Here is a 25791-nt window from a genome sequence, read left to right as displayed (position 1 = left end):
CAAGGTTAAAAAGATCTAACTCTCAAACATCCAGTACTCGTTATCGTGGTCACCAAAAGATTATTGAGTAAGCTATTACCGCAAGTATCAATATCTATTTGTTTGAAGGTTTGGGAATCGGAAACCGAGATATTTACTATGTACGTCAAGCCTTTGTATGACATACCTACCTATATGACGATACAATGTTTATATTTTTAATCCCCTCGAATTAAAATTGAAAAATATTCATAACATTATAGAATTGTAATTAAAAATATTGAAATTTAACTTTAATACATAATAAATGCTAATAAATTTTATAATTAATATTTATTAATTTATTATACATGCTGATTGCATAAAAAACTTATCAATTAAATAGTTCAATAAAATTTAATGGACAAAATATGGGTTACTATAAATCATGTTTAGCCCTAACTATTGACTTACTAGTTTTTATTAACTCATTAAATGTTTCTTGATCGTTTATGCAATTCGGTATTTATCTTTTATTTCAGTTTATTCCTAAAATGTGTTAAAACTCAAAGTTGATAAAAACTAAGAAAAGCCCATTTATGTGAACAAAAATATTGTGAAATTAATATTGGCATGAAAAAAATAACAAGTATTGTAATAGTATATCAAAAAAAAAAAAATGTAATAGCAACCTAACCTTTATAATAATATACTGCATAAATCTAAATGTCTAAAAAATAAATACACTACTAAGTTAAAGAAATTTTAAAGGATTATTATATTATATCATAAACTTAAAAAAATAAATACATATAATATTAACACTATATAAACATATTTATTATTTTGTTAACAAGTCAACAGATCCATTAAAAAAATAGTAATGATGATAAAAATAATAAAAAATTATAACAATATTTTCCTAAATAAATTTAAATGCTTTAATTAAAATTGTATAACAATTATTTTGATACTAAACAATAATAATAAAAAAATTAGTGACATTATTTAGATAGATATGTATATAACAAACAATAATAACTAAAACATAATAAATAATAATACTTTGTAATTTCTTTGATGATGTATAAGATAACATGATTTTATCACATGTGTGTTTGTTTTCTCTACGAGATTCAAAGGATAATGAAAGTTACTTATCGATTCATAGTTTTTTTTTGTTTTTTATTTTTTGTTCCACAAAACTTTTATTTTTTTAATGGATCAAGACTTTCTAATGAAAAGTCTTCAGTGCTCATTGATAAACCTCGACTAAAACCATCCTGAAACAAAATTGATGTAATTATTTTAAGTTGCTCTTTTTCAGATTCTAAAATAATTATTGTTTTACAAAAATTACATTTTTACCTTCATTTCTTTAATTCTTTTGTCCAACAAACCAATGTCATTTTCAATTCCATTTTGTACACTTTGCCCAAAATCGTCCATACCGAATGGATCACTAGCTGACGTTCTAGGTTGACCAGCTGGTCTTGGTGTTGCTTTAAATGGACTTAGGCCAAAAATGTCATCAGAATTTTGAGAACGACGTCCTGTATCTCTAGCAGGTTTTGGAGGAGGAGCCACTGAAAAAAAAAAATTTATGATAAAAAAAGAGAAGCTTCTACTTCAGGCTAATTATGTGGTATAGTAATACATACATAATGGAGGCGATGTAGGAGAGGTAGCGCTATTATTGTTTGTCCTTGGTTCAAAATTGTTTTCCATTTCATTTAACAAAAGGCCTTCAAGTCGTTGTACCAACACTAGGAGATGGTTTTGTCTCATTAGGGGTTGAACTAAAATAAAAATTCAATAACAATTTGTATAAATATAGTAATTATCGTATTATTTAACTCATTATTAAATCATTATATAATGTTTTTGTTTACTTCAGAACCTGGTTGGTTCTCAATGGGGTGCAGACCTTCATGTCTTAAGAAAAATAGCCTTATCATTATATTATTCAATGGGTGACTATGCTTGTGCTGCATGAAAAAATTCAGCACATGTCAAGAAGGTAGATGCGGTCCTAAATGTAACTAATTAACTAATAACGGGGTGATTGTTGCTTGAGATTAATAGCGCTTCTTAATACAAGGCTAAAGCGCTAAAGGTGGCAGCATGGGTAGTAGAAAAAATAAAATAAGAATCAGATATAAGACATTCTTTGTATTATTATGTAGGTAATCTCATAGGGGACTGGCTTAAATCTAAGAACAACTTTCTGAAGACAACAATTAGATTATCATTAACACCTGAAGTAACAAGAATAGACCTATGCAAGTCATCTACCATGAAAGACCCTAAATAGATTATGAACTGAAACGGGAAGGATAGCAGCTTATATGAAAAATTGGAAAATAAAAGAGGATGGAAAATGCGAATGCGGAATGTAGACAATCTGTTTGCACGTCCACTACTACCGATTAAGTGTAGAAAGACTTAATGACAACAACCAATATTTTAGACAAAGCAATACAAATTGTTGCTTATTGGGAAGGTAAGGAAATATATAATTTGATAAAATTTAGTAATTGAATACTATCAATACAATAATAAAATTACAATTTGTTATCAAAAATAATTGGTTAAATTTATAATTTAACAAAGCAATACTTTAAGTATATTATTGTTATACACTTTTAACTAAAATTGATAGAATTTAACAAACTATTTAATGTAATTTGTGACCATTATCAAAAATGTAGTTTTTTTATTAAGAAGATGTAGTACCCGCATGTGTAGTCTCTGTCTTACACACGTGCAACACAGCAAATGTTTATTCACCATTTTCAATATTGTGCTGTTAGTTTTGATATGAGAGTGAACTGACCTATCATAAAATTTACATTTAAGATAATTATCCAGGGCCCCCGCATAGCCTTTTATTTTTAAGTAAGTTATGATCTTTTTGAAACTGTAGAGACAACACATGCAGGTTCTACATCCTCTTAAGTCTAAAAACTTAAATTAACATAAAAATAATATATCATTAACTAAGCTCTAGAATAAATATAATAAGTATATTAACTTTTTTGATATACTAATTTATAATGTATAGTAAATATTGGAAAATTTTAAAATATTTTAAATTACATGGAGCCCTTGTTTCCTCACATATAATTACTGTATAGTAAATATGTATGTAAAAAATAGAACTTGATCCATGGCACAATTAAAAGATGGGGGGGCATTACAAGCATTGTTAGATCAATCACTAAATCATCATTAGAATTAATAATAAAACTATAATAAATATTATAAATATATAGAAATTAAGTAAAAAAATACTAACCTAATATGGTCACCATTGTTATTAACACTTCTTGGAGGTACTGGTGGTGCCGTACTAGGTTGAGGAGAACTATTGCCATTAGTCAGGTTGATGAGAGTAGAAGAATTACCATTGTTAACATTTACTTGCATCATATCACTGATACCATTTTGACGCATGTATTGTTCAACATCAATCTAAATGTGTAAAATGTTTAAATTAAAAAATTCCTACAAGGAGTATTACCCTATAGTTACCTTTCCACTAAGAGCATCAGATAGTCTTTGGCGCAAAACACTATTCTCATTCTCCAACTCTTTAACACGTTGTTGCAAAACCATAACCTTACGTTGAACTTCCATGTCTAAGAAACGTCTAAGAAAAGGAAACACAAACCAATTTGTAGGTATTTATCACGTTTATTTAAACAATAGTTAGTTATTATAATAATTATCATTTAATAAGTCATATTAGACTGTAGATTTAGTATTTCACAATTACAATCACAATTAAAATATTATAGTCAATTTATTAATTGAAATATAATATGTACAATAGTTATAACAAGGTTTTATAAAAAATAAATATTATGATCTAAGACTTAAATATATATTATTTAATGGGAATCGGTTTCACATTTCAATAGCCTTTTTAATGATAAACAATTAGTAGATCTTAATCGTCTAGGTTCACTTAAATCAGTTGTTCTAAATTGCGAACATCCTACGACTTCAGAATCTGATCCCAATGTCAAAGTAGGTTCACTAGTGTGTGGTTGATTTTGATTGACCCCATCGTTCCAAAATAGACTCGCCTTGTTCATTCTTATCTTTATTTATTTCACCATATTCAATCTTACATATGTCAGCTACACCTTGAAATATTTCCGGACCAAAGTTATCCCAATTTAATTCTATCCTAGTTTTATCTCGATGTATTTCACTATTAATTTCCATTAATGGACAATTAATGTCTGCATCACTAAAGTAATCTGACATTTCATTATCTGAATAATGTTTGAATTCCACCATTTCATATTGTTTTTGTTCAATTATATTATAATCTAAAGATGCCCATCGATCATCATCATTTGTATAACGATCTAAAACAATCCTTCCACCTCTACCATATCGTGGCCTACATAAACCTAAAGATTTATGATTTCTATTTTTTTGTATATAAACTGGTTGAAAACCAAATGTAGGGTCTACAGGTTCAGGAGAATTAATAGGGGCCAAGTAAGAGCAATGCTTGTTTCGACGGAAAGACCATTTACTACCACCACTATCATCAACATTTTGAACTTTATGTGGAGGAGAATATAATTCTTCATCAGAACTTAAATGTTCCACATCATAAGACTTATGTTTCCTTTTTCTATAGTGTCTTTTCTCTCTTTTGGAATCCTGGTATTTAGCATTTGCAGAACTTTTTTTCATATCGCCTTGCTTCCACATGCCAGACATATAATGATTAGTTGAGATTGGTGTAAATGCATGCCGTACAGTTTTTACTAATTCTACATCCTTATAAATATTTCCATTAAAGTCGTGTAAATCAAATCGTTTTTGGTATGTATCAAGGGTTAATTGTACTAATTGTTTTTTAAGTGCTTCTCTGTGTTGTATTATTTCAATTAAATCAAATGCTCTAATCAAGTTTCTACGTAATTTTAACATTTTTTCATATGATGCTTCATCATTTTTCCTATTTTTCCTAGTTTGAATTTTGTCACGTCTTTTTCTAAATGCTACATATGAATCATTAGGAGGAGCACCTGCTATAGGTTCAGTACGTACAGCAGGAGATAAAGTGTGTCCTAAACGTACTCTCTTCCTCAACCAATAATCATAAATCAACAATACAGTATCTTCATCATCTTTGGTTAGTGACTTAGCATCAGATAAATCAATAATATTGTAAGTGCTATGTTTTTCCCATTTATCAACAAACTCTTCTAGTTTATCAGCTGTTATACTATTTGATCTACCAGTCGTATTTAGCCAATCTAAGTCTTCCGAGTCATAATCATATTCTGGAACATCTTGTTCCATTGTGAATGGTGTTATATGTATGAGTTGTTTCGGAGGGTGACAGTTTGGAGGGTATGTTTGATCATGCCATTTTAAATCATCATTTATTAATTTAGCTACTTCAGGTGTGGGTATAACACTCCCAGCAACCATGGCACGTTGCAAATGATGTTCAGATTCTTCTTCTTTTTCCATACCACTGGGCATTTGGGGGACAGCGCGCTTTAATTCCATACACTCGTGCAGGTCAGGCAAATCATCAGACATATAGATTGGCAGAGGTTTTGAAACATCCAACTGCCGAGCTCTGAAAGTCGGCTTGTTCGTCGGCTTGCTGGGCCACCTACCACAATAACAATCCGACATTACTATTTTCCTTTAAAACAACTATTTTACTTTACAGGGTGATCAATATGCATAGCCCAAAAAAAAAAAAATTGTAGACATTAACAAGCAAAATACAAACTATTTAATATTTTTAATAGGTAACCATTTAACAGAATGCTCCAATGTATAACATGTTTCTACAGTAACTGTAGAATTTTCAACTTTTTAAATAATCAATAATGGCATAACCATCTATTATTTTAAATTCAAATGACATTAATTTGTCTTATGAAATTTGACCACCCTGCAATATCTAATCTACTAGAATAAAGTATTTTTCTTTTATTCTTTCTACTAATTAAATAATTCTAAAAGGCACGACTTCAGTAGGCTAGACAGAGTTCGGCATTTGAATGTTTTCAACCGTGCAGATAATTAAATGCTATTAATTATTATACACAATAGTTAATTATAAAAATAACTTCATGCAACAACTACATATTTTATACTAATGTTAGTTGCTATTATGTTGACAGATCACAAACAAAATCATAAGTGTAAAGAAAAATCCTAATAAACAAATTATTTATACCTAAATCATTAGACTATTTAATTACAATGAGTGATATTCCCTATTAAGTTTAATGTCTAATTAAATTTAAAAAATAAAGAAATACATAAAGATAACAATTTAACAAGGAAACTTTTAAATTGACGATTGGATAAATGCTTAAGTTTCTAGTAACATTATAGATAAACATTTTAGATCTCCAAATAAGCATTAACACATTTTGACTGTAATAAATTACAAATACGAAATAAACATTTAAATGGTAGTATTAAATATAACTCGGCGTACTTAAAAATGTAGCATACTTGTTTCATTCAAGTATACATATTTAAAAAATAAATTATTCTCAAAAATGTAAATAACATATAAATTAATGTAAAATCATAATAGAGAATAATTTTTTTTATAGCTTTTGATATAAATAATAATATATTTATCATAGGTATGTAGGTGGTTAAGAGAATGCAACAGCAGTCTACAAACTGGAGATGAGAATGACCTGAGATTTATGGTTTGAATATAATATATGTTTTCATCATAATAAGCAAATATTCTAGGTACTGCATCAATAATGCTACTAAATAGACTTCTAATCTGAAGTTAAAATTTTTAGGAAAAAATAAAGACCAAGAAATTAATTATTCTTGCCCTTGAGTTAAATTATAACATACTTGTATGCAAGATCAAAAGCTTGTCCAATGCTAAGAGTGATCTCTTCAGCTAACTTGTCGCTCATAAATACAAAACAAGTGTGTCGTTCAGATTCATTTGAGTCTTTTACAATAAAGCTGAAAAATTGTTTGTCCACCTTATCGTCAGCACAGTAAGAAATTCTGTGCAACGGATATTGATGCATTATTACCTATAGGAAAAATAATAGGCATTTATACCAAATAAAGACCAATAACAATAGTAATTCTACTTTTGTTTTTGGATCTTGAAGCGCAACACCTTCAACACTTATTGTTAGCTCAACTTTTGGTACTTTAGAACCTTCGGCTTTTCGGACTTGTTGATTAAATTTTAACTTTTGGATAGATTCTTTGATCACTTTAAAACCTTTTGGTTGATCTACATCAACATTTCCCAGAAACTGTAAATCATAATTACCCAGTAAATTTACTGCTAGATTAGAATGTAATTTTACACCATATTATTACCTTAACAATGTATGCAATATGACCTTTTTGTAAGGCTTCAGGAGGATGAATCCAATTTCGATTTTCTTAAAAAATTATTATTGTTATGAACAAAAGAATATTACTGTCAAATAAAATTAATCAATTAACTTACCTCCGCCTCCTTTAGCTGATTTGTTGTTGGAGTTTTGAGTCCATTTTAAAAGATTTCCCGTGTTCCTCATGTTTGTATAAACTAAAGAATAAACCTCTGAAATTATGAGGAAAAAAACTAGATAATTTATGATTAAGTAATATAAATTATTTAATATGTGCTTATATTGATAGTTAACTAATAGCATATGGTAATTAAATGTATAGTTGCAGTATAATATTTCAAATGTTTACTCCAAGAGCCTATAAATTATACTTTCAAGTAATTTGGGCCTACAATTGGGATCAATAACATTTAAATGTAAAAGATATTCATTTTGTTACAAAGCGATAAAACTTGCTGCGATCAATATTAAAAGTATTATTTCTAAAAGGAGATACAGTAGCAATGCCCATAATGTAACAACCGGATATCTCGACCAAATTTATTGCTCAGTGGAGCTTGGAAGGATTCAATAAATATAAGTAGAGATCAGTTATCATTGGACATTGAAAAACGGTAGGTATTAGTGACTCATCGGGTGGGTGTGGAATATAGATAAAGGAGTTAACTATGGTTTGCGTTGCCACCTAAAAACTGCGATTATAAAATCCAAACGAACAACGAACAGTACCTAAGAGTAGACGAAGATAATTTAAGTCGAGTGTGACAGACGGAACTAAGAACGTTAGTTGAGTTCACACTTATCGCAAGAGGTCGGGGTGATAAGACGATGGTGTATGAGGCATTCAACAATAACAATAACAACGGCGGGCAAAAGAAACAAAGGAAACCATTGATCAACAGATCTACGATAGAAATCGAAATAATAATATTAATAATAATAATAATAATAATACAATATGTTTTGCTTACGTATTGAGACGGGGATGAAGCGTTTTATGTAAAAATGTGTTGGCTTCCTTTAAATATTGTAAAGTACCTGTAGCAGAACACTTTTATCTGCAATGCGCTCGTGTACGTTGTTGTAGCTTTACGTTGGTATTACAACGGTAAAGGTCGGCAATATCGCCGTGTAAATTCAATATTGTGTGCGCTTACGCTATCGTCACGACGGCGGGACAACGGAATTCGAATGGTATAAAGGACGATCACGAAAACGCCATTTTGATAGGTACAGTTGTAACGGAAGCGGGGTTCGCGGGGCGGTACCGCGGTAGGCGATAGTGAATGCTCGTGCACGAAAAACGGGAATTTCAAAAACAGGCGTGGCCTTCCGCGTTGAGTCACAGCCGCGCGGAATCGAGACCGTGGAACTTTACAACGTCTTTGGCCAGACGTGTAAACCGCGCCCGCGAAAACTAATTTCGGATATTAAGCTATAATATTATTATTATTACGCCGTCACGCTGCCGCCGACGTCATTGCCTATTATAATAATAATAATAATAATAATAATAATAATAATATATAATAGCACGTAGCAGTATAGCCATTGCATTCATAATAAAATACCGTTAGTGCTTATTGGTCGAATTGTTTATGTATAGTCAGATATTATATGTTATTGAAGGTTTACGGTTTCCTACTTAAAGATATTTTGCATGATCCTTTAAACATTTGTTTGTTTTCCACTGTCGTCATAAATTGTAATTAAACCCATCTTGACATCTGCTCTAATAATTGGAAGTAGTGTATTTTTAAGTAATAGCAGTGTAATATAAATACTAAATCTATTATTGTACGAATTGTTTCATATTAGTTTTATAGTGAACTTTAAAATAAAAAAAATTAATTACACATCACTGCAATAACATCGTAATTTAAGATCCTTTCCCCCTAACACCCATCAAAAAATTTAATTTTTTTTTACGTATAATTTATGTGTATTTAATTTTAAATATGCACATTATTCGTTTTTTTAATAATAATACCTACGAATCTACGATAACGCATTATAATATTTTGTTACTTATGTAGATATTTTAATGTATTGTGAACTACAAAGAAATTCGGTCCGTCTATTCCCTAAACGGTGAAACGAACAATGCATTTGCCTAACATTGCAAATAACTATATGACGTATGAGTTTGCTAAAATAGTATAAGATTTAGTCCATTGTCGAATTACTCGAATTGATCGTGGTTATGACTCGTGACTATATGATTATAGACGTATACATTTCTAGTATATAAACATAGTTAGTTCTAGGTAGGCAGTGAGATCGAATTTCTTTGTGTTGTATTTCATCGTACGTATTAAAATATAAAAACTAAAAATTTAGTAATTAATATTTATTTTAATATGAAATGCACGAAGTAGGTTAGATTAACAAGTTATAGAAAAGAAACGTTAAAAATGACGTATACACTGTGGCAGACATTATAAGATAGATATTATATTATAAAATATATTATTTGTCTATTAGATTAAAGTGTAAACAACACGTCAATACTACGACAGTGTAGAGCGCATAGGTACACAATACAACACATTTTATTGATCATAATTATTAATTAGAGGTCAGATTTTTATGATTTTACATATTTGTTTCTTGTGTATGTAGTTAAATGGAAGTAAGAATTAAGAAGTAGGGTATACTATATATTTACGATTCATGAAACATATAGAATACATAGAAAAAATTATATTTTGTAAAAATAAAAATCATATTATAGGGGTTTCAGAATATATTCAGCATGACAATAGGTATATTATAGAATATTTAAGATTAAAAAACAATACTTTTATTTTTGTAAATATTTTTCCATGAAAACAATAAGCAATTATGCAGCACTTTATGCACCAGTTAATTTTTATTGTAAACTCATTAAAATAAAATAAATTATTTAAACTATTATTGTAAACTAAATCTATTAAATAAATTTAAACTGAATAATTTTAATAATTTTTTTTTTTTTATAGAATATCAAAAAAATATTTTGCATTTTTAAGGACGTAAAACATCATATATCTGCAATGGTATTTTAAAAGAATGTTAAGGGAAGCGGACTTTCTCACATTTTTATATTATCTCCCAAAATCTTAAAAATGGTATATTAAAAAATTGACATTTTTCAATTTTTGGAGTAGTTAAAATCAAAAAATTAAGAATATGGCCGGAAAGTCAGTCACGGATCTAAGGGGTGATAGCCCCCCCACACTTGTGAATACACTTGCTACATTTGTGAATTCTAGGATGTCTGTTTTCGGTAGCCGATTAAATACGATACACACGTGATCATCACCCCCCCCCTTCTCATAAATATATTCTGGATCTGTGACTGTCAACTTTGACTTCTAAAGTCGATCACATGTAGATTTGATGATAAATTTGAATCTGTTTTCAGAATTCTTATTGCTTTATTATAATATCAACCGGTACGCTGGAAACAGAACACGTCTAGGTATATAGAATATATATATATATAATAATATGTATAATATATTGTGCGCATGTATTAGACAAAAACAGAAAATCACCGCTTCCTGCAATCACCCTAAGAAAATAAATTGCCTATTTTAAACGACATAAAAACATAATAATATAATGATATTATTAATTTAATATAAATTCGATCACTAGTCATAATAATATTGTAACATTTTATTTTATATTGAATTTAACTAAGTTTTTAGTTTTAATTAAATATTTTGATCACTTATATATACTTACCCGATATATTACTAGAAAAGTAAAAAATATGAAAATAAAATATTACCAATACCCAATATATATAAAATAATAATACATATACATAACAAAATAATGATGTATTATTTTATATACTTAGGTTAGCCTCTTCATGCACGACTTTTTAGATTTTCAAAAAAAAAATCTCCTATATAGAATTTGGGCCATAAATAATGAAAAAAATAGTTAAAAAAATCTAGGACCAACCCTTATGTCGTGAAGATAGATTACAACCCCGTTATCATATGATACCTCTGTGCATATTTGGAACAACTTTTTTTTTAAATGCATTTTTATAATTAATACATTTTAAATTTTGACAAATTAAAATTATTAAGTACACATTAACTATATACTTAAGTTAAATATATTGGGTAGGAGGGGGACATTCCCCCTAGAATATCTAGGATATCTACAACTTGAATAACTATAAAGATGTTTGTATATTTAATGTAATCCAAACATAAAATAATAACAATTTGTATGAAATAAAAACAATATACAGTAGTAAACAAGTTATCCATAAAAAGTTTATGGTTTTCACCATGTATTGAATGACACAATTTCAAAACTGTATCACCTATTGGACCAAAAAGTGATTTTTTGTCTTTCGAGGCACCTTGATATAGCTCAAAACAATGTACATATCCATTGGTTCCGGCTTGAACCCAAATTTTAAATCCCCATTTTTTAGGCTTTGATTTTAAGTATTGTTTTAATGAACTCCTACCCTTAAAAGGAACCATCATTTCATCAATGGCTATATTTTGACTAGTTGATATAGCTGAATGAAAAGAATTGTGTAAAATGTCTAAAACAGGTCTAATTTTCCAAAATTTATCAGTTACTACTTGAGGTTTTTCATAATTGTCTACAAAATGAATAAACCTTTTAATTTCGGCAAACCGGTTACAAGTCATAGCATCAGCAATAAGGTTCATTCTCAACCCCTCTTGAGAAGACCAATACATTCTTACATTTGGGTATTTTATATATGTCATTGCTATGTTGATTGCAAAAAACACTTTCAATTCTTTTATAGATAAGTTGAAATTTTCTTTTCCATTTTGAACAGCATATTTTATTGTTTCAGTTCTTATTTTTTCAAAAAGAGATTCAGTGAATAATTGTATAAAAACAGAATAAGGAGTAGTTTCTTTTACATTTATATTAATTAATTTATTGCCAGTAAAAGTAGGTATGGAGTTTGTATGATTATTATCCCTACCAGGAAACCATTTTGTCTGTTTTGTATTTTTTTTCTTGACAGGTAAACAATTATGTTTATTATTGTTAATTTTTAGTAAAGTAGATTTTTTAAACTTAGTTTTACTTTTAGAATCGGTTGATGGAGTTTTTATTTTTTTATTTGTTAGTGACTGAGTGGCTATAGGATTTAGAATTTGGTTAGATGTTTGTGTGGGTGAGACTAAATTGTTTTGAGTAGCAACATCAGATTTTGGTATAGTTTGTTTGCTAACATTACTATCTGTTTGTGTTTGGAGTATTATGTTATTAAAAAAACTATCAAAATCATGTACATCATTTTCGTCGATTATTACAAAGCCATCAGGCTCATTAGATGGATTATTATTTTCAAACCTTATATCATTGTCCATATCCCCTAAGAAGTTAATATATTGAGGCAATAAATTTAATTTTTCAATATTATCTTCCTGGTCATCATTTATGTTTTTATTATTCTCAGCATCACTATCATCGTCTTCACTATCACAAAAGCTGACTTCTGAGTCACTTGGTATTTCAAAGTCCAAGAATAACTCAATTTCATCGTCTTTCAACTTCTCCATTTATTATTACTAAAATAAAAACAAATGTAATATTACCTAGGTAATAGTTTTTGTTAGTATAGTTGTAGGTACCAATTATGCACAGTTGTATCAAATGATACCGAGTATATTACCTAACAATAATAGATGTTAACGATCAAAATTGACTCTTACATGTACTTTTACGTGTACCTTATACAAAAACAAACCTAAAAAATATTTTTTGATGTAGCTAAAATATTTTAACGATGAGATATAACAACAGTTTTGTCGGTATATTTTGCGTATTATCAATACAGGAGGTTATCACACATGTGACTAAAAATTCTCATATAGTATGAACATAGGAACGAATATTATGAGACGGTTGTTATCAAGTGTATCATATGATATCTTTATGCACAAATGGATCAAAAATATTTAACAGCTGCTTTATAAGCGGTTTAAATTAGTTGCGGTATCATATGATACCTACATGCACGAAGAGGTTAGACACATATTATATAAACTAATTTACTAATTATATAGGTAACTTGGTTTTATAATTATCCGCATTGTTGTAAGTTTAATTGTTAATAATTTTATTTTATTTTATTAAAATATATATTTTTAATTATTAATAACATCGAAATATCATCATTACGTGCATGTAACTCTCTTTTGTATATATAAAAATTAGGTACGCACAAAATATCGATAATTTTATTAATTATCAGTGTAATTAAATGTTTGATACATTTACTCGGTAGACGTTAGTCCATTAAGCTGAAATGAAAAAAACTGCAGCCCCGCAGGACGTATTAAGTTTTTAATTAAATCAAATTTTTAGAAAAAAAATATGATGTTTTTAATTTTATAATTGTTTATAAACTCTTCGAAATCATCGTCATCGATTAAGCGTATCGTAATTATTATATAGTGGATTTCGTAATCATAAATATGAAAATTATTTACAAAATTAAATCATTTCAAAGCGTTAAATTAAAAGACAATGAAGTATAGTTGTAGAAATATTTAAATAGATATGTAAACCTAAGTACCTAACTGAAAAAAATAATGTTAAACCAAAAATGATAAAATGTAAATATTTTGAAAAAATAGATGTGTATAAATAATTTTAATAATTTGTTATTATGAAAGTAGTTAGCATAATATAAGCATAATAAATTAGTTAAAGTTATTAAAAAAAAATGTGGCTCAACGGACTGCAAGTAAATAATCAAGTAAGCATTTAACCATAGCCCAACTCATGATGGGGTGCTAGGGGGCTGCAGCCCCGGACTCCGATATTATTCGGGGTCCCAGGCTCCCTTTGATGATTAAATATTAAAGTAGCATTGTGAAATTTTATGATATTATTACTTTTGTTAGATGTAAACCATTAAATCAGTAAACTAAAAACTTTGATTAATATGTTTCATTTTTACTGACATTATTATAACTATCTATAGGTAGTTAATAATTTTATTTAAATATTATATAAGTATTATAAACATTAATTTATGTACTGTAAATAAAAATTTTTTCGCTAATGCAAATATGTTATTTTAACGTTAACTGTCTTTTTTAAATCAATACATCATTATTCATAGGAACTCAATATTTTTTTTGCGCAATGAGTAATAATGTCCGTTTTGATTTATTTTAATATATTATTATCTATTTATATAGGTATCTATACCATATGAATCTATTCACACTGTTTTACAGTATTTACAATAAGGTGTTATCAGCTCAAAAGTTAATAACAATAATATAATATATTATTATGATATTTACATACTAATAAATGCAACGGTTTTAGCAAAAAATAAGTAAACCTATGATAATACTAATAGAAAAATTAATTACTCATAGAAATATTAAAACATATTATTATAATATATTTGTAATATTATAGACTGACAGACTGCCTTCACTCATAATTGTTTTTCGTGTACAATGATGTATCATAAAATTCAAATTTAAAACATTCATTACTGTGACCCCCCTCGACACCTAATATACAGCAGAGCGGTACCCACTTACCTACCTTTTTATTTTTATTTTTAAGTGACATTCGAGAGTCGAGATAACACTTGAGTTTTTCTTTATTTTTACTTGGAAACGTGTATCTTATATACTTGCAGATATTATGTTTCCTTTAGTTTTAATAAATATTAATACTTGCATATTAACTGTATAGGTACAACATACACACATTACTGTCAAATCATCACACGTTACCACACACGTATGCAGTGCGCTCGCTGCAGCCTGAAAAATCAGGTTTATATCCGTTAGTTCAGTTATTTTATACGTTGCATTTTTTCGAGATATACCTAAGATTATATTTTAGATAATATAGTTAGCATAAACTAGGTATACGTAGGTAGGTTTAACCACTTATACCTATACGTATAACTATAAAAAGCACACAATAACGCTTCAGTGAAATACGATCTTTAAATCAAACAAAAACACGGCTGACACGGTACACATAAAATATCAGCGATAACATTATTACCGAGTACCAAATATAAACCAAAGACCAAAGTAACGTGAAAAACATATTGTAAAGTTCAACGAATATAACTAAGTTCTCGAAACAGAATTCCTCAAAAAAAAAATAATACTTTACAAGCTAATGATATGTAAATACACATTTTCAGATAAATTTAGAATTTTTAACCCTCTCGGTACGTGCATGCGTAACACGATTTAAGATACTATGCGTAATACAACTTCCATTTTTTTAAACAGCAACCGATGTTTTCGACGCCAAATTCGGATAAACTGAATTTTTTAAATCATTTTGACATATTAACTATGGCTCTAAAACCAAAATTGACTGAATAAAAGCCATTTAAATTTTAATAAATAATACATTTTTATGATTCATTAAAATGCATAAAATCATTTATAATTATTTATTATTAGTTACTTTTATAATATTTTTATGTATTCTTTTTTTAAATGTATTGAATGGTATAAAATACATAAAAAATTCAAAAATAACCAATAATAAATATTTTTTTTAATCGTTTATTTAAATACATTTTTACAATCTGCAGTACTGTGGTGCATAATAAATAATTTTTTTAGCTATATAATAATTAAGGGCAGATAAATAATTATTAGAAAGCTGGCCGACTGTGTCCGGTTCCATTCAAGTACTTTGAAGTGAATATTGGCTGAAGGCTTAATCAATCATATACATATATATATAACTTAGTTTAAAGCAAGGAAATATTTATGCATAACGTGTTTACAATACACATTCGAGCAGCTATATATAGCAGTATATTTCATAATTTGTTCAATAAAATATTTCGCTGATTTTTCCAATATTTGAACGAGAAAAAGAATATTTAAAAAAACATTAAAATATTGTGAATGGCTCTCAATAAATTTATTTTATATTTTTTATTTATTAATCGTACTAAAATATTACATAATATTGAAAATAATTTACGAAAATGGTGAACATTAGGTAAAAATAACATGATATGCATAACGGAAAAATATTATAATATTTTTCTACCGTAAAAACTGTCAGTTTTACATTAGTAAGTTTATCAATATATTATTAATTAATAAATATTATGAGGCCTCTACATAACAGTAATAATATAGTATAAGATGGTATAATAGCTAAAACGTAAAAAAACATAATATATGAAATATATAGCATTAATGAATTTACTTTGCTCAGTTATTATTACAGTTACATATTATTTATATTTATAAATTAAGAATGAAAATAAAGTGCATCGTACAATGGGGTTTGTTTGTTATTTTTTTAAATTTATTATTTCATGTTTACAAAATACCTGATTGTATAAGAGCTAAGTTGCTTCAGTAAGACTGTGAATATTATATCTACGATTGATTAGATCTGTATTTGGAGTAATTGCAGATAAATGGTTATAGAGCTTCGAATATCGAATTTGAGGTCAAGCACTCATAGCCATATAGGTTCATGTAATCATTAATCACGGAAGAATATTGGCGTAATTCGGGAAACCATTTTCCAGGTCATCTAACAAAACAGCTATATAATGCTAAATAGTAATAGACGTATAAATGTATAATATAAACATTTTTTTATACACAATTATTTTAAGTGCAAATACCTCATTTAATATACATAATTATGGAAAGGTGTAGTGCGGGGAAGAGTAATTTTAATTGCACCAGCTATATTAACTTAGATTACTGACATATTATTCGGTTATTATTAACATCTTGTTACTTTATTTTGGTCTTATAGGATATTGATAATAGGTACAGTATATTAGACATTAGTATAAAATGTGATGACCTTAGTTAAACGCATAATTCGTAATAATATTCTGTCTATGATAAAAAGCATATTTTTTTATAAGACTAATAGTTAGTCATAGATATATATATAGGACCACTAGGCGTAGTTTATGTATGAATAATACTATTATAGACCGTTTTAACCATTTCGTGTAATTAATATGATGGACGTTTCACAATCGTGTTAAGTGTTACGATAGCACATGCATAGAAAAAACGGTTTTATTCGTGTTTGGGAGAGAGGGAGATGTACAAAATTTTGTTTTAGTTATACAACATTTTACAAAAAAAAGTATATAATATTTTTGAGGTTTGATATTAAAATTCGAAAGTGACAGTGCTGGCGAAATGGGCCTCGTAGTCCGACCAAGTCTAGACTATATTTTACAACTACTCACACTAATATACTCGTATTATAGTGAACACTGAACAGCATAATTGTTTGTTACGCGAGAAGCACACATTATTTATACATCACAAACTCAAAAGGCAAAACATATATATTTATATTATATATAAACTTTAAAACAATATAGGTAGGTAGCAAGGAGTAGTTGTATGATTAATTTATATTATATTTATAATACCGCCACTTATCATAGTATAGATAATGTCGCATCCACTTAATGAAATGTATCCATTGAATGAAAATTACGTTTTACTACACTATATGGACAATTTTTTTACCTTTTCATGAAGTGGATGAAATTAATTTTGTCCATATTGTGTAATATTACTATTATATATGAGTATTTTTTTGGTGTTGGGTAATAATATGATACATGAATACATGATATAATATACCTAATCTTTTTTTTTAAATAATGAAATATGAAAATGAAATAATAAAGTTTCTTAAACTTTATTTTATATTTTATTATTTATTTTTACATGGTTGGAAACTATGGCAATTACTCTTGCACAACAACACAGATCCACTAATCTATTAAAATCACCCATCTAAGCCTACAAATTCACTAAATATTTTATGTTTAGTTAAGGAATAAAAATAAACTGTATAAGCTAGGGATTTTAAAGGGGGATATGGAGGGGATTGCTTAAATAAATGTCAGCAATTTTTAACGAGTTACGATGTTAGACAAAAAGTTAACTGATCGCGAGACTGTGACAGCCACAACAGGTGGACAAGGCTTTTTGTCAGGTTCATATAAGTCGAAAATCCTATGTCAAACATCAATATGTGCCTATAAAAAAAAAAATGCTGTGCAATAGTTGTTGCCATAACTCTGAGCCGTGTAAAGTGAGCGATTTCATTAAGGACGCGACAGATACACTATACACTGTTTATATATAAATATAATATAAGTTATAACTACATGGTACATATTATAATATTAAAATATATTACGTAATAATTTTTAAGTAGATATATTTGCTAAACTTATATATTGTATAATATGTATTGCTTGTATTTATGTAATGTATTATATTATATATTTGGCTATAATACGCATAACGCATTTAATAAATTATATACACGTGCCTTTGCCCCTTGACTATACCAGCCGTCGGCAGCCGAACATATTATTTACTACCCATTCCGTGGTGCATTAACGATTAATCGGTGTGGAATTTCAAACACGTATTTTATCGTACATCATTTACTGCCCTACATATTATGATGTATAGGTAAACTTATTGCAAACGGTTCTGTCTTCTGTTATATTGTATGCTTCAAATTTCAATCATATTGATTATTATTACTACATTATAAAATATTTATTATTATTATTAACTATTTGTTATTATAGTTTTATGTATTATGATATCTACCTAAATCTAATAATCTCTGTCGTGGCCGCTCGTTTTTATAATTAACGATATTCAACAGTGCGCAAGCGCAAATAGTGCAATAGGTACTAAAGGCTGCATCCGAATTGTATGCCAAAAAACTCTAAATTGCATGCCATATCTAAAAGGGATCTGTCCGCGCCAATTGCAAGCCTTAAATATTAACCTTCACGTTATTTGTTACATTTTGATTTTGGGACTAGGTAAGTATTTCATCGTATCCGTAATTTTACCTATATTTGTTTTCGTGTACAAAAATAGTTAAGCAAATGGGTTGCAATTATAACTACAAAGAGTCGTTATAGTACCTATAAAATCATAATTACTCAGCAGAAGACAATGGTTTACGTGGAGTTATCCAAAAGTTGTTTTAAGTCGTGATAGGTTTAGGGTACACACTAGACCATCATCTACAGTGAATACATGGGTCACCGCAAATTTAAATAAATTATGATTTGAGGAATTGTGTATAAATACTTTTAACATTTCCTCGTTCATTGTATATAAGTATTTTCTTATTATCGTACGTTTTCCAGAATGACCAAAATTCCAAAGCTATTTGGTGTGTGTGTGTATTGTGTGTTTTTTTATAAAAATAATTTGAAAACTTTTGCATTATCAGTTTTTCAGGAAAAATAGGTACAGTGAATTATTAATTATTAAAAATATTATTTATATTAATTATCAATAATTTTAAGTAGATATTATATAGGTTGTTAATAATAAATGATCTATTATGATTTGTTAAAGTGGTATACTTTATTAAAATCATTATATATTTTTATTATTTTTTTTTATTTTCTATATTTTCTATTTTATTGAATTTATTTGGTATAATTTTTTTATAGAAGCATTTAACTCTAAATAAACTATTTTAACAGTCAAAATTAAGAATGTTTTTTTTAAAATTAAACTGCGTACGTCACGTGTACATTCATATATATTATATATAAAATATTTAAAGTAACCCCTAAGTATGGAATATGGATTGATTTAATATGGTACCTATAGTTTATTAACTATATTATTTCCAAAAATCTTAGAATAATTACTATAAAAACAGTAAAAATAATTTAATAGTAAGTAAATTAGTTTTTTTTTTATTGTTAAATTTACAATTTGAACTAATTGGAATAATTGGATAGTATATAAGTAAATAATAGCTGTTATTAAATATTTACGATTGAATAAAATGAGTAAAAATAACTTTTAAAAGATACTCAAAAATTCATTTATAGGGAAATATATTACAGGAATTGTATATTTACAAGGAAATAAAAACGAGAAATAATAATAACTGATTAATATAATGATGACTTTTTGAAAACTCGAGTGTCCTTAAAATACAGAATATATGTATATTATAAAAGTATAAATTAGTAAATTTATAAGAGGTGTATTATGTTAAAAGAAAGAAAAAGCTACACAGTATACATACTCAAGTAGTTCAGACAGGCAAAAAATCACAGCTTGGACAAATTTAAGTGGATAGACCCAGAAAGAGAATACACCGATTGTTAGTTATAACGTACACAATTAAGAATGACTTTTAAAAGCAGATAGACGTCGACAAGACAAAATCCGTTTTATTTAAGAGGATTTCAATAACTTTAAAATGTAGGTATCTAGTATCTAACAAATGGAAAATTGAATATATTATAAAGCGTGAACTTGTGATGTTATTTTTTTAAATACGTGTATACGTTTTAATGGCGATAAATCTAAAATGGGATAATAACATTTTTTGTAATGAAACATTGAAACATAGCTAAGTAATGAGAGTTTGTCATGTATTTTAAACAAATATACAATTATATCTACCTACTTATCAACATGAATAATATCTTATGAGTATCTGCAGGTATTAATAGGTATGGAATTGGTGTATAAGAATGGGTTAATGATTTACATTATCCACTATCAAGTAGGTATTTATTTGTTTTGTTTAGTCTAACATTTTAACACTTCGCCGTATATGTATAAGTATAGTGTATAATGGTCGTCCTACGAGTTGTGTTCACTACTGCTGTAGATCACTAAGATTAGTAAACATCGTAAAGGCAAAAAGCACGTTTCCTAAATAAGATGACCTCGTTAAAACTTCGAAACAATAATTAAGTATACAAAATAATCTTTGGAAATAATTAATTTTAAATTTTTGAATAATTGCTTTAGTGGTTGATAAATTAAAAACGTATTTGTAAACATAAAATTATTAGTTTTATATTTTCTAAACGTATCAAGATGTGATTAGTGTTATCTAGAAGTAAAAACATTTTTCTATTTTCCCTTTCCATTTTTTTGTTGAAATACATTAATCAGTCTTTCATAAAATCTCGATTCATCTATGCTTTACGGTTAACTTTGTAATGAACACCTAACATTGATACATGTATGCCTTTGAAACAGCGTGATTTTAATGATTTTTTATTTTTAACTATAAAGGAAGTAATTAAGAACGGAGTTCCATATTTCCCGATTTAATTGGGCCGATTATATTTTATTTACACATAATAAAATAGTTAAACAATCTTTAGCTGTTTTACTTCCAGGACAACTTTTATTAAATATAGAGATAAAGTTTTATAAGGAAGTGCTTGAAAAAATAAACCTATTTCGTCACAATAAAATACATATTTTGGTTCATAATCTGAAATTAACGTTTTCAATTTTTTGAACCATTTTGCTGAAACATTTTTATCAACTGAGTTACCTCGACCTCATATATTTTAAAATTAAATATTATGTCATTCTTTTAAGCTAACCATTTAAAACTTTAATACTTTCTAGACCTACTTCATTTGAAATTTCTCATAATTTTTCTTGGAACAATGGTCCAAACATAGGTCAATTATATTAATGGGCTTAATTACAGAACCATTCAAATGTAACTTTATCTACAAATGAAGCTATCTACAAGTAACAAGTAATATCTCTTCGATATCTTTGGTATCTTTTCATTTCATCATTGCTCTCAGCGTAATAATTTTTTTTAATTATACGTGTTTTTAAAAATGTTGTTCACCTGTATTTTTCGTAAAAGAGATGTTTTTTAGATGATTTAAGTACAAGAATTTAAATTAAATGTTTATATTTCCCTGTGATTTGCTTACACAAAATCATTCTGCTAATATTCTTATATAGGTAACACGATTTTTAGATTCCTTATAGTTTTGATAATATCTATTTATAATTTTTTTTTGTTTATTGTTATTTATCTTAAATTGACGTAGGTACGTTCACACAGGCGTGTAAACAAAAAAAAAAATCGGGGAGGGGGGGGGGTTACAAAATTTAGCAATGCAAATTGTGCCACAACATAATAAAACGTATTATGAAAAGTATTATAAAAAGTATTTCGTTACTCGAAATTATTTCGGGGGGGGGGGGGGGGGGGTGTTGAACCCCCAAAACCCCTCTGTGTACGCACCTGCGTTCATATAACGGGTAACAAATAATTTATGTAACCAAACCAGTTTTCATTTATCGGATAGGAAAACCATTAAGATTATAAAATATGAACAAAATGTACTTATAAAAGATAAATATAGTTTTTATATTACTTAAATATTTTCAATATGTAGTACACTTGTACACTGTACACATATATTATATTATGTCCATATAATTTATGAGAGATATTTTTTAATTTTGGTACCAGCAGTTAGTTTCCATATTCATTATTAAGGGTTTCCGCTATTAAGAGGTTATAATTTGTACTGTGTACATATATTTTTACTGGGGAATTTAAAAGTGACCACTATTGAGAATGTGTCCACTTTTGATAGGTGTCCAATGTCCATTAATAGAGGTAGCATTGTATATGTATAACAAATAACTACAATCAAAGCTCTTAAAATAATTATGCGGTAGGGTTAAACTTAGGCCAACTTCTGATATTGCTAGGTGCATCGGTTTAGTTTCTTTAGCTGAACGACGTAAATAATTTAATGTATCTTGAGCAAATAAATTATTAAATGATAATATAAATTGTCCTGAATTGTTATTTTTTACATCTAATTAAATTATATACACTGACATTCAACTCAAGCAATAATGATCTATAACAATATTCACTATGACAACTGCTTGTGCGGATGTTAAACCATACGTAAAAAAAGGCAGGCAAATGTGTACCACTTTGCTGTACATAAAATATTGAGTGGTTCACTATTATGGGTGTGTTAAATTTGAATTCAATGATATATCATTATATACGAAAAATAATTATGAATAGAAACGGTTTGTTAGTCCATATAACTATAAGTAAATTTCATATTTTTTTTATTTGATGTTGCTAAAATAAAACATAAATATTATATTATTTATACTATATTATTATATCATTGTCAGTACCACCTTACCGTGCGTAAAATAGTATGATTAGGTTTATGGTAGATATAAATATAGGTAGATATTATCTACCTATATTATATAATCTACATTATATAATTTTAAAATGTCTTATCGTATAATTAATAATATAATATGTAAGATTTTTAAGGTATAACCATTACCATGGTTACAAAATAATTATTTTAATAATTATATTGGATTTGCGTATAAATTTCTCTTGTTTTTCCTGAATTTTTGTTTATTTTTTCCAATTACATATACAAAAAAATACTGAAAATTTGTAATTTTTACCTTTTTAAAGTACAAACTTGATCAAATTTGCAATTTAAAACCTCTCAAAATTGAAAATATTTTTTAATTAATATATCTATTATCTATACTATATATAAAACAAAGGGGCAGTTTATCAATTCCGTCAAAATGTACCATTTTATAAACCAATTGCGTACTAAACATTTTAGGGTCGATAGACCAATTGCGTTCAAAAACATTTTAAACTACCTAAGGAAAATTGATTAGTTAGTTATAATTATTATTTAATAAATGAAAACACTAACCGAATTTTTGTGAATATAAAACAAAAAACATAATATAATATAAATAAATCATTTTTTTTTTAAATTTAAGTTACAAGTTACATTTTTTTACAATAATAATAGCACACTGATTTTTTTGCAAATTTTAATTTAAAATTAAATTAAATTTAAATTTTATAAAAGTTTTAATTTTCAAGCATTTTAGTAAGTATTATACAAGAGCAATTGGTATACTGACCCTAAACAAAAATTGTATGTTAGGCGCAATTGGTCCATGCCCAATAAAGGGCCTATAACGGAGAGCATTACAATTGCGTATGGACCTTTTTTATTATTACGTTTGCGTACATTCTATCTACTCAAACTTAGTACAACGTTGACGCTGTTCAAAATCGTAACTTTTAATATAACTTATTTTAGGACATTTTACTTATTTTAATGTCAGAACTACAAATGGTTCAGAGAGTTTCCACGGAACTTTTAACGCTTAATTCTATAATGCACATCCACCAATAAAATTTGTCCTTGAGGCATTGAAAGAAATGAAGGCTGAAACCAATGTAAAAATATCCACTATACAAAAAAATATATATCCAAAGCTATTCCAACTAAAAATATAAAATATCCTAAAAATTAACCATATAATAAAACTATACGACCAATTTAAAATAGATGATGATAGGTAGTGTAATACATTTTTTATCAGGGACTGGTTATCGATACCAAGGTTTTAATTTATAACTTATAATTTGTAATTTTATTGTATTTATATACCTATATATTTATATTGTTTTTAATTGACTATATTATAATAATGGTTTTTTTTAAATTATATTATTATTATTTTAAATAAAATAAAATGTAGTAGTACATGTTGGCAACGTTGCATTCATTTTTGTACGCAATCGTAATGTTTTTAAGGCCTAGATAAGAGAAATCGTATGCAATTGTTCTACTAAAGTCTAAAAGGGACAATAGTACGCAATCGTATATCATCGAACGGAGATTCTTATGTGAATTCACTGATTTCGACCGATTTTCTTAAAATTGTTGTCAATTTATTTAGCAAGATCTGTCATAAGCTAGGGTATATACTGATATAGTTATATTATTACTTATTTTTTACTTTTCAACACATAAATATAGAACATAGTTAACTCACGAAGTACTATAATTTATTTATTTATATACTAGGTATTGTAGGTTACAGAAAATAAATACATAGTTATTATGATTGAAAATAATTATTGACCTGTATTTTATATTTGATCATAATTATCCAAATTAACTGAGTAAAAACTTGTGAATTTTACATTTAACGGAGTTTAAGAGGTGGTAAATTCATGGGCATTTAATTTGACACGGACAATATACCGTTCTGGATCAGCTATTACTTTATACTAAAAAAATGATTAATTTATTAAACTATATATATATAGTAAAAAAACATTTTTAATCAAAATATGAAATTAGAAAAAAGAAATTTTCAATGCGTAAATGTGCCATTTAGCACAGCAAGTCAGCAAATTAATAATAAGTAATACATTTTTATAACGATTTAATTTTTATGTTTTAAAATATGGATTCCTTCTAATATAATTATTAATTATAAAATATATAATGCTATAATGTATATATATATATCAGTCATCAGATACATATATAATAATAATACAATAATTATTAACTATATATGCATACAATAATATTACACTATATATCTATATAGTATATAGTATACGAGTACCTATTATATAATTTGTTGTCTAATGTATTATTTTTTAAAAACATTTTTGCGGGTCTAATGAAAAATATTTAGAGGTTATAGAGAGTAAATCTCATGGTTTTTAGTGGAACAAATAAAAAACAATTTGTACATGCGAATTAGGATTATCTATA

At 27.3% G+C, this 25791-nt stretch overlaps 3 protein-coding genes across 3 annotated transcripts; all 3 read right to left on the bottom strand.

Annotated features, from left to right (window-relative positions):
- Positions 1 to 774: 774 nt before the first annotated feature.
- On the bottom strand, positions 775 to 3610 carry LOC132923129 (uncharacterized). Its single transcript, XM_060986969.1, has 5 exons — positions 3493 to 3610; positions 3257 to 3432; positions 1620 to 1757; positions 1327 to 1544; positions 775 to 1241 (listed from the first exon to the last, which is right to left on the bottom strand). The coding sequence occupies exons 2-5, from the start codon at positions 3333 to 3335 to the stop codon at positions 1167 to 1169; spliced, it is 510 nt and encodes a 169-aa protein (XP_060842952.1). The 5' UTR covers positions 3336 to 3432; positions 3493 to 3610; the 3' UTR covers positions 775 to 1166.
- Positions 3611 to 3744: 134 nt separating this feature from the next.
- LOC132923122 (enhancer of polycomb homolog 1-like) lies at positions 3745 to 8643 on the bottom strand. The gene is given in 7 exon segments (XM_060986957.1): positions 3745 to 4025; positions 4027 to 5611; positions 6838 to 7028; positions 7089 to 7259; positions 7327 to 7391; positions 7460 to 7555; positions 8315 to 8643. Coding segments are annotated over 6 exon segments (2256 nt in total). The 5' UTR covers positions 7530 to 7555; positions 8315 to 8643; the 3' UTR covers positions 3745 to 3851.
- Positions 8644 to 10878: 2235 nt separating this feature from the next.
- Positions 10879 to 12904, bottom strand: LOC132925556 (piggyBac transposable element-derived protein 2-like). Its single transcript, XM_060989947.1, has 3 exons — positions 12427 to 12904; positions 11597 to 12249; positions 10879 to 10899 (listed from the first exon to the last, which is right to left on the bottom strand). Exons 1-3 carry the CDS (start codon positions 12902 to 12904, stop codon positions 10879 to 10881), a joined length of 1152 nt encoding a protein of 383 aa, XP_060845930.1.
- Positions 12905 to 25791: the final 12887 nt, after the last annotated feature.

The sequence above is a fragment of the Rhopalosiphum padi genome, chromosome 1, assembly GCF_020882245.1.
Source record: "Rhopalosiphum padi isolate XX-2018 chromosome 1, ASM2088224v1, whole genome shotgun sequence".
Lineage (NCBI taxonomy): Eukaryota > Metazoa > Arthropoda > Insecta > Hemiptera > Aphididae > Rhopalosiphum > Rhopalosiphum padi.
The sequence above is the reverse complement of the archived record's forward strand: the minus strand, read 5'-3'. Positions and strand labels throughout refer to the sequence as shown.

What these genes read in the sequence shown, in the direction of transcription:
- LOC132925556 (XM_060989947.1), bottom strand. Translation starts at nt 12,904, where the DNA reads ATGGAGAAGTTGAAAGACGATGAAATTGAGTTATTCTTGGACTTTGAA. An exon ending in TCCATCAACCGATTCTAAAA is followed by an intron (nt 12,250 to 12,426) that starts GTAAAACTAAGT and finishes TAAATGTAAAAG; the next exon opens with AAACTACTCCTTATTCTGTT. An exon ending in TGGATAACTTGTTTACTACT is followed by an intron (nt 10,900 to 11,596) that starts GTATATTGTTTT and finishes TTATTTTCTTAG; the next exon opens with GGTGATTGCAGGAAGCGGTG.
- LOC132923129 (XM_060986969.1), bottom strand. Translation starts at nt 3,335, where the DNA reads ATGGCAATAGTTCTCCTCAACCTAGTACGGCACCACCAGTACCTCCAA. An exon ending in TCCTACATCGCCTCCATTAT is followed by an intron (nt 1,545 to 1,619) that starts GTATGTATTACT and finishes TTTTTTTTTCAG; the next exon opens with TGGCTCCTCCTCCAAAACCT. An exon ending in AAAGAATTAAAGAAATGAAG is followed by an intron (nt 1,242 to 1,326) that starts GTAAAAATGTAA and finishes ATTTTGTTTCAG; the next exon opens with GATGGTTTTAGTCGAGGTTT.